Raw genomic sequence first — 10,368 nt, 5'->3', positions numbered from 1 at the left:
ATAGAGAATACCAATAAGAAGAACAAGATGGCGAAGCTTATTTACAATTTCAGGGCGTGTTCGCCTTTCTCCGAGCCTTTCCCAACATGGATGGTCTCATGGTTGGTGGCGCAGAGTAGAGAGTGGCGCTCGGATGGATGAATGGGGGATCTATCGATCCAGGAAGACTGGTCTCCATGGGAGACCCCATCCAGGGTAGGGGGGCAAAGAGGAGGACCCGACCCTGGATGGAGAGATGAGAAGAAGGAAGAATGACGGGTGTATCGCGTTGAAAATTAAATTTAAACCCGGTGTAGCCAAAAAAAAAGCAGTTCACGATGTCTAAAGGGATTAAAAGATAGGCGAAGTTCTCGGCAACTGAGACAATAACTCTACGCCTATTGATAGGCCATCTAATACTCAATCGTTTTGTCACGATAAATGTGTATCAATAGGACCCTTTCGAAAAAAACACGGTATGAACCTAATCAAGAACAATTAGGATATTTGATAATTTCATTGGAAATTAGTACAACATTTTAAGGCGAACGAAAATTGAAATAATGAATTCTCAGCGGCATGGTGAAAGTTAAATTAGGCACGATTGTTAAAGCAAACGTGGCCTAATTCGGAACTTCTGGGAGAGGCGCCGAATTGATTAGATAACCTCTGACATTTTAATATAAAATGGGAAACACTCGACAATGGAATGGCTGCGTGCACCGCTTCGGTAGAATTGAACGCAACTTCCGAGATAAGACGAGCGCTCCCCACCCCCCCGGATAGATAATGAATAAATGTCAGAATATAATTTCAAGTCGGCTAAGTAAAATAACGTAATCAATTTTGCATGAATAATATCATGGACCCAGTAATTCGAGGGAGCAGAAATCTAAGGCAGTCTTGGTTAGGTGTCACTTCGGTCTACAAGTACTATAGGAGCGGGTTGGGTGAGCACTGACCTTTTGCAAGTAGGAATTGACCCATTTGGTGAAAGTCTTCTTTTGAATGTGAATTCGTTCTTCTTGGAGCGCTTTGATTCGTCCCTGTTCGAACTTGACCGTGTCCTCGCGCTGGGACAGCGGCATCCCGGACGTGGTTAGTGTCCAACTCATGATTTCAAGCCTTCAACATCCTCGTCTCGTGTCTCGTGTATGGCCAGCGACCCTGAAGCGAAACACCCAACGTTTAATCGATTAAAAACACAACCAAAACACAAAATACGATATCTTAATATAATTTCCTGAGACCATCTCACGCGTCACCGAACACGCCCTAAAGGGATAGTGTCATGAGTTTCTAAAATGATTCTCTATAGCTCTAGAAACATTTGTCCGAACTCTTTTAACCCTCCCGACGTGATTGACAAAAAATTTATTAAAAACTATGCTAGGAAATTATTGAATTTCTCAGATTTTCAAATCAAAATCTCTAGGCACTTTCACATTCTTAAAATTCTTATAAAAAGGTGGGGGGGGGGGGATATTTTGGTGTTCATGACGCGTGGAAAATTTGGCCGTGAATTTAGTTAGGCAACTTTAGTGCCGGGATTTCTACTCCGATTTGATGCCAATGACACTACTACCGAATTTATTAAAGCGTATTTTGCAAAAATATTTCCGCTACCAAAGGGTTAAACAACTTCGCCTAGACGAGCGCGTCGCGTTTAATAACTTTATAATATTAAATTGACGCCAGATATTCCGACCTTATTCGCCGTGTGACGAATATTCGCCATCAAATTACTCGCTCGGAATACGCCAAATAGTAATCGCGAAATTTAAAAAAAAATTATTCTTTCTCTCGATTAAAAATCAATAAAAACCAGAGTCCAATTAAAAATGATTAAAATTTAATTAACGCCCTAATAACGGAAACCAGCGCGAGGTCTTAGGCGCCGTTAAACGATTTGGCCCCCCTAGCTACGACAACTCCAAGCTCCACTCATTTAAAAGGCTTACAATTATATTAATTTTAATTGAACTAACTTTAACTTAATCCTCGTAGCTTGGAATATTTTAATTATTCGATAGACACAGACATAATCTAAACACTTATCCAAATCTGAAAGAGGTTAGACGATTTAAAGGGAGAATGAAACGTAAAATAACTGAATTATTGTTGTTTCTTATAATGGTAGTGACCTCTTATTTTTTACGACATATTCAAAATTAGATAAGACAATTTTTCTAAAAAAAAAAAAAGTGAAGCCCACGAATAAACTTTAATCCCGGCTAAGAATCGGAATCCGGAAATCGAAAATGTCTGAGATTTCTGGTTTGAAAACCAACGCAATGCCCCCTTACCAAAATGATCTGGCCAAACGCAATTTTACATGCCGTGGGTTGCCCTACAGCCATCCATTTTATACACAGCCCTTCTTTGGTTTATTTAATTAAATGGAAAATAAAGAGTGCAGACACGGTTTAATAGCAAAAGAGAATCAAGTACAAAGATTATATCTAGAGATAAAGAAAATTTTATTTGAGACTCCCTCTATAATTCAAGATTTCAAGCTTTACTGATTGCAGTCTCTTTTGAAAAATATTCTCGTCTAGTTCAAAGGTCATCTTATAATGACGCTATAATATCCCATAGATCACTACTAAAGAAAATTAAATAAAAAAGGGGTTCAACGTTGATCTTTTGAATTTACAAGAATGGCGGAAAAAACACTCCCATCTTAATCTTAAAATCACGCATAAATCTTAAATTACGTCGAGCAACGAAACCCGTTATAATAAAAATAACGTCATTAAATTAAAAAAAGAAAAGATATTCAATAATACGACGCCTAACCCTTTCAACAACACACACACCAAAAAAAGTTTCAAAGAAAATTCAAATATTGTAAAAGAAAAATTTCGCAACAAAAGATCGTTATAAGAAAAAAAAAGAAACTTTGGTTTAAAAAGTTCTCTCGTAAGTTTGAATGTTGAAACATTGGCAAACAATTACCTTTACAAAGTTTAGTTCAAAATCGAACAAACGCCGCCTCTACCACTGCTTGGAGGGTCAATCACCGCTACAACTAAATTCTACGCCCCCTTCCCCCAATTCACTTTTCTCAGCCTCGTTAAGACTCCAAAAGTTTATTCAAATAAATATAAAAGGCAAGTATTTGTTATTCATCGAGCAACACCACTCAGCGAGTTTAAAAGATAATTAATATTAATCGTAATTAAATCACTACAACGTTAATATACTTAATAATAATTAGGAGCAGAGCGTACTTTTAATTAGGCTAAAGTCGCGTCTGTCGAAACTAACTATAAGCTCTAGAACAAGAGAGCCAATTTAAACCGTTGTTATTAAGCGTGCAGTTGCTCATTTCCGCACTTATCATAGGCGCTTGCTCGGAACGACAGAGCTTGCGAGAGAGAGTAATAAAAATAAGGCGAGAAGATGCGGTAACTTCCGGTCTGATGTAAAAATTTCCAAATATAGGAGGTGTGACGCGACAAGTTCAAAATAAACGCCGCCTAGCCGAGGGGGGGGGGAAGGCGATCGGCTTTCCAAACTTTATTTCCCACACGAATCACAGATAGCGGAAATTAAATTATCATTATATTAAGGCCAGTCTTTTTACCGTAGTTACGGAGGTCATTTTCCGTAAATCAATGTCCAGGGTCGCTAGAAAACTGTCAAATTTCCATGACCATCCACTTTAGCTTGACCAAAACGACAAAGTTAAGAATATTATTCGCATGCGTAAACGAGTCAACTTTTTCAACTCCTCGACTCTTCCAATGAAGTTTTCACAGATCTCGCTTAAACATTTAATTTTGCAGCAAAATTTGAAGGCCTATAATTTGTAGCGGAGAATAGGCCGATACACACTGTATTTGTTATATCTATGAGAAAGAATATGATAATATCCGGTATCTATTTTCCATCCATTCTTATCTTTGACGCGTCACGCGCGATCGGATGAAATCGGATGAAGCGCGGCCTGATGGATGCTGGGGATTAAACAATTAGGCTTAGAAACGCTTCATCGCCCAGATATTGTCCGCTCCTTCGAAAGAGTTACCCAATTCAAACGAATACAGTCTAACAGAAGGAAAAAAAGCTTCTAAGAAATTTGATTAGATTAAAAAGGATTTTTTTTTTTTGGCCTGCAGATATCGCGTTTTGTTCGTCGACTTAAGGCTCCAGATCAATCCATCCGTTGACACTTGAAATCTTTGTTAAAATCAACGAATAAATTGATTTGTGACATCTCCCCTTATCTAAAAGGATTGTTACATTCCCTGACAAGCGTATTAGAAATGTCTGTTTTTCCAAGTAGTACAACATTTCCAAGTACTCCAATATCTCATCATCCTAACCGAGGGGGTTCCCAATTAATTCATCTATTAAATTCGCCTAAAATCTCCCAGTGATATCGTATTTGGATTGAAGTCAGTGGCGAGTGATGACGACACGCAAAAATGTCGATAAACCGCTGTCAAACTCCGCGACCCCAATTTTAGTTAGGCGTTCTAAAAAATCTTCGTAAGCAAATAAACTTGTTATCCCCAAAAAACAGGAAAAATACAACGAGCAAACAAATGAATACTTCATTCCATTTACGCGGGTCAATTTCGCAGACCCAATTACCCAAAAATGGACAGCGAGTGTCAGTGACTTGGGGAAAAAAAAAACGTGAAACTAGACCCGCTGATAGAATTAGCATTTTGGCTGCGGCACGTTCAAAACTGAAAGATAGCGTTCAACTCAAGCCCCGCTGAAACACCACGAGTCTAGGCCCAATACGTATCTAAATACTATAATTGAATATTTCCGCTATAAATAATAAATCTAGGTCCCAAAAACAAGTTTAACTTAATTAATAATTAAGGAATTTGATCGCTAATGAAATATTTTATAGCAGGTCGTTTCGCGGCTTAAAAAAATACTCGATTCCGAATCGTGATTAGTCCGTCGTAATCATACTTAAATCCAGTTTGAATAAAGTAACCTTCAGAGAGAGGAACAACAACCTTGGGTCGCGCCATCTAATCATGCACTCGGACAATTTCAAAAACAATAAAATGTCCGTTCTACCAAGGGAAGGTTTGAAGAGAAGGAATTCGGGAAACATTTGGTGGTCCGTTCTCAGGGTCAAGCTTCAGGCAAAAAGATACATCGGAGTTATTACTACTACGCTTAAATTGCGCTTTAGGAAAGCGGAAAACATTTGGAGGAAGTCATTTCTGTTTTTCTTTTAATATTTAACAATTAAGAGATTGAACTCGAGATAACTGACCTTGGAATTAAAATTGATATATCTAAAAGAAAAAGACCTTGGCGAATTAAACTAAATTCATTTAAACTATAGCTAAAAATCAAAACATTTAGGAAGCAAGTCTCGCCGATTGCCTGCAGACCGAACCGCGCTTTAAAAACCAATTGGAAGCCGAAGCTAGTCTTAACGAGATATTACTTTTAATTATTAGGCGTTACTCGGCCCCTGTTTGTCGTATCCCCAAGTGTTTAGTATCGTTGGAAAGGAGACAAAGATGACTATAACATACTCAAAGGACATCCCCTATCTCTAGTAGAACCAGAGTTACGAGCCTCCAAAGTTTATTTTCAAAAATCAAAAGTAACCTAATAACAATAAGTGAGACACTAACATAAGTTGACGACGATATTGAGGTAGCCTCAAGTTAAAGTATCCTTGTATGGGGAGCAAAGAGGACCATAACATATCCAAGGGAGATCCCCGTATCTCTAGTAGAACAAGAGTTATGAGCCTCCAAAGTTCAGTGTTAAAAATCATAAGTAACAGAACACCAATAAGTGAGACGATACCATAAGTTAACGAGCATTTTGCTTAATTACTTGGCCCCTGTTTGTCGTAGCCCTAAGTTTTTAGTATGGTTGGATGGGGTACAAATTGGACTACAACATACTCAAAGGACATCCCCGTATCTCTAGTAGAAACAGAGTTACGAGCCTTCCCGTGTACCTGATTTAAACATTGAACGTTAACTATTAGCTAAAATGAATGAATTTTGTTGGGATGGCGTTAAAATGTATCAGCGATTGACACCAGCTGGACGCGCGCGATATTAAATAAGGAAGGTAAAACTGATTAGTTATTCCGAGTTGAAAATATTAGTCCAACGGAATTTAATGACGCAATCCAAATGAATAAATAACTCTACTAGTCGTTTCGTGGCGTGTTGTAGGTGGGATTGGGGAGAGCACGCTATCGCGTACAGCCCGAACCTGAGCTCATTAAATATTCTAAACACGACTCGAGAGAGCGTCGTTAACGGGTAACGCTAGACAAAATTTAAAATAATAATAATAATATTCGTTTTTTCCCTCGTCCCAGGATGGGCTCCGCATTTCCCAGGCTCTCTCCCATTCCTCGACCTATAGAACCAACTGCTTACATACATAATATGGCGTAAGTTCATAAGTGATATGTTCCATCCATAAGTTTGTCACTGGTAACTTAGAAAGCAGGAGCTTGTCATGAAGTGAATGAGGTAGGTCATAGATTCAAGGTAAAGCGACGCCTGGTGGTCAGGCGCTGCTGTCAAAGGGGGCTTCGTAATGCAGACTAAATAGGACCTAGATGGAAGTCCTAGCTGCAAATTTAACCACCACCGAGTGTATTAGGACTTCAATTGACTCGCTTCCGTCGTTCTCCCTGGAACCAGCTCGGGCTGTAAGTCTCTCAGTAGCATTACGAACTTGAAGCGTCATACTTATGAGACACATCACTTATAAACTTACGATATAGCTTATTGAAAAACGTGAAGCCAAAAATATATATTGAAAGATACAAAAATTTACTTTGATTTTCTTATAATTGAAAGTTTTAATTTGCGTGGGGGTTATTTATTGACGATGTCCTTTCTGGAACGAACGATGGTTTATTTTTCTTGGCAGTCCTCCCTTAGTAACACTCTCCCCCCCGTTCCTTTTATCCCCCCCCCCCCGGGTGAAACTCGAGATGATTGGACCAATCTGTTAAATGTAATTTGAACTTTTGACAATTTTCTCTCAAGACTCAAGAGCTGGGCTTTCTGTTTCTTCCCGCAATGTTTACGTTCAATAAATCCTTTCTTTCAGTTTATGACGCAATCGCCAATCACACATTTATTTCTAAGCGTAAACGCGCTTCAGATTCGAATTATCGGGCGACCATTTTATCATAATGTCTGAAAGTTCTTATAGAGGACAAAGAATGTTAGACAGACTTATTTTATGAGATTCGTCCCTTTGAACTTGTAAAGCCGAGGGGGGAGGCATTAGGTCCATTTGGCCTATTTTATCCCCATTCGATGTAGATGTACACTGGTCTTTCCATGCACATGCAGAGAGGAAATGCATTCAAATATATTTATTTTTCTTTTTTCCCAAATTCCGTTTTTGTCTAAATGTTTCGAGGTGGAACAACGCTCCCTGGATCATTTATAGAGTAGCGGCACCCCGTCTTAATTTCCCCTCGACTCCAATACGGTGGAAGGCGGGGAGGCGACGGTAGATTCCCATCAATCGGACACTAAAACGCCGTCCGTCCATACACAGTCTGTCTGTCACTCGTTTTGCTCGAACAATTTTTCAACTATTTTGAAGCAAAATAAGTTTCCAGGTTTTCCGACAAACGATAAAACCCTTCTTATTTTTTGAAAGTGAAATCCGTAATACCGTGGTTGATCATTACTCGCGCTATGACGGACTGCCTGACGTCATTACGGTGCCAAAAACGGCTCGGACGTCGTGATAGAAAAACTCCTTGGTAAAATTATCAACATTTCACGTTCACTTTAACATTTTTGGAACAAAGTTGTACGTCTTAACGCGGTATCGCGCTGAGGTCAATTTTCAGGGTTCGGACGACATTTTTATATTGAAAAAATCCCAGACTTTGTCCAGCTTATCCCTGATCAAATTTTGTAAAATATCCCTGGGCCCATTTTAAGTACCTGTTTACCATTTCACTCGCACACCTGGGCCCATATTTATCATTGCTGGAAGCAATCATGGTTTGATATACAAAACGAAATCCCTGACCTATCCCTGACCTTTAAGGAAAAAGCTTTAAATCCCCGACTTATTCCCCCAGCAGGTTTATCCAGGAAGCGTACGAACCCTGATCAGATTTTTCCAAAAAGAGAATGTAGGCGTGTTTGATTTTGAAGTAGTTTCTTAGGCCTTGGCGTTTCCTTTTATTACGATTCTTCCGGTGTATTTGAAGTAAGCACGACTTACGCAAGCGATAACTCTTGAGGCTTGTAAATACACCGTGTGTTTACGTTTTCTATGACGCGGCGGTGTAGGCTGGTAGAATGGCGGTGGCGCACCACCACCAACCAAGGTGGCACCATTCCGAAATAATCGAGTATTTTCATTTTGTCGGTAACCACGCCCTCGCGACTCGGTGGTACCGGTTCGACCAAATTTCAATTCCGAAAGTTGAGGAGGAACAAGGTCGAAAGTGATTGCGAGCCTTTCTTTTTTTAGTCGAACTGGTTTCCATTTAAAAATATTTAAGTCGTGCTCGCTCTCTCGCAAATTTCTTATCTTCTCTTAAAATACACCACTTCGACATTCTGTTGCGCGCATGCCCGATGCCCCGCGCTCGAAGCGCCGCAAGGGGAAAGACTGGAAACTGCTCTTTGTTACCCCTACTAGCAAAAGCGCAACCCCACGCGGTTTTTTTCCCTGCCCATCTTAATAAGTACTAGTTCGCAGTAGCCCGCTGTGGCGCCCTAGGTAATGCCAAAGTGGTGTATTGTACCCTACCTAATCTTTTATCGGAGTTCGTTTCGAAATGCCACCTTCCATTCGATTCTATCGAGTTTTCAGAGTAGATAGATCAGATATTAAAGCTAATTATTTATTCTTGGACAGTACTGGCGAAAGAATTAACGAGATAAGCGGGCAAAGTACAATTTCTAAATGTTTTAAGTCCTTGTTATCGCTAACATAAAGCTCGAGACCTTTCACAGACAATTATTCCACTCGATGGCAACCGCGCTCTAATAATAATAATAATAATAATATTTCCGATTTCACATTGACTTTAAAGACGCCCTCCCTCCTTAAGCCGCATTTTCATAGAAGCTAGAAATTGCGTTCTCGCTTCCCGCTTGGCGAGTAGCGTGTTGCTGTAGCGGTTTCAAACTCTCGCGCTAGAAAAACACAGCGCGTTCAAGCAATTCATTTCTGGCTGACGCGTTTTCATTGAAGACGGTAAACTTGAAGTTTTTAACCTTTGCGCCCTTTACCGTCAAAAACTAAAAGTAGTTAATTCTACAATTGCTCTTAACACTCTCCTCTGAAGTAACAACGTTTCAAGGCAAAAACAACGACAACAGTAGGCCAACGCGAAATTTAGAGGTCTGATTATTTTGGTAAGCAACTTCCTCCCACAACGTTTCGTTGATCTCCCTATTTCTATAATCTTTCGACTTTCTGTCCATAAACCTTCTCTAATTATTATGCAACTAATAATTGTCTCCTTCTCAAATCTTTTTATTTATTTCTCTTTCGTGTTAAACCTTTTCTTTTAAAGGAATGATGAAGTGTAAAATCATGTGATTTTTTTATCTATTCCTCTCCTAATTATTAGACCAATCTGCATAGAGAAACATCCAAAAAATAACACTGAATTATTTTAAAATTACAATGAGGCCTAGATTGAAGTTTAATTTCAAATCGTAGCACGCTCCATGATCTCGCGCCACGATTTTTACACCCAGCACAAATTTTATCAAATCTCGCGATAAATAACATTTGACATGGAGCGTGCCACGAGAATTTTGTTAATAAAAAGGCAGGGTGTTACGCAATTGGTAAAATTATAAATGATATTTTAAACTTATTTGAATTTTTAAATCATTCGGTGTTATTTATTGGATGTTTCACTATGCTGATTAGTCTTATTATTAGTAGAATAATCGATAAAAAAATTCACTCGATTTTCGATTTCACCCTCCCTTTAACTCTTTCTTACTCGCCATCATGCCGACATAGAACTCGTGCTTCCAAATGCAGAAGAAACCACGTAAAGAAAACCCCACTTTGTTTATGTCCTTTTGATTCGTTAAAAATGCATCACGTGGCAGCAGCATCTCGCTTCTCGCTAAGCGGGACGCTAGAAATATCTGTCTCAGACAGATCGGAGCTAGCGTCATTTTCTCGCTCTAGTTTGGCATTTTCTGGCTTCTAGTATATGCTTCCAGCGTAAATGAAAATACCAAAGCTAGAAGCGAGATTGAGTTCTAGCGACATTTTCTCGCTCTCGCGCGTTTTTTTCACGCTTCTAGCTTCTATGAAAATGCGGCTTTATCCCAAATTATCCTGTCCAAATATTTCCGAGAAGAAATTCGAACTTGACCCAAGACTCTGAGAAAGCGAGCGAGTTTTTCATAAAATCCC

At 39.3% G+C, this 10,368-nt stretch overlaps 1 protein-coding gene across 2 annotated transcripts in view; it reads right to left on the bottom strand.

Moving 5' to 3' along the window:
- kst (spectrin beta chain, non-erythrocytic 5 kst) overlaps positions 1 to 10,368 on the bottom strand; it is a 38,666-nt gene that overhangs the window by 19,464 nt on the left and 8,834 nt on the right. For both annotated transcript variants that reach the window (XM_089867202.1, XM_089867203.1), the window contains exon 2: positions 942 to 1,146. In XM_089867202.1, the coding sequence (XP_089723328.1) occupies positions 942 to 1,094 (153 nt within the window). In that variant the 5' untranslated portion in view covers positions 1,095 to 1,146. The remainder of the gene's footprint in view (positions 1 to 941; positions 1,147 to 10,368) is intronic.

The sequence above is a fragment of the Phalangium opilio genome, unplaced genomic scaffold (genome assembly GCF_054372755.1).
Source record: "Phalangium opilio isolate 3A_F unplaced genomic scaffold, DU_Popi_V2 ptg000002l_1, whole genome shotgun sequence".
NCBI classification, from domain to species: domain Eukaryota; kingdom Metazoa; phylum Arthropoda; class Arachnida; order Opiliones; family Phalangiidae; genus Phalangium; species Phalangium opilio.
Note: the sequence above shows the minus strand (reverse complement) of the source record. Positions and strands in the feature narration are given on the sequence as shown.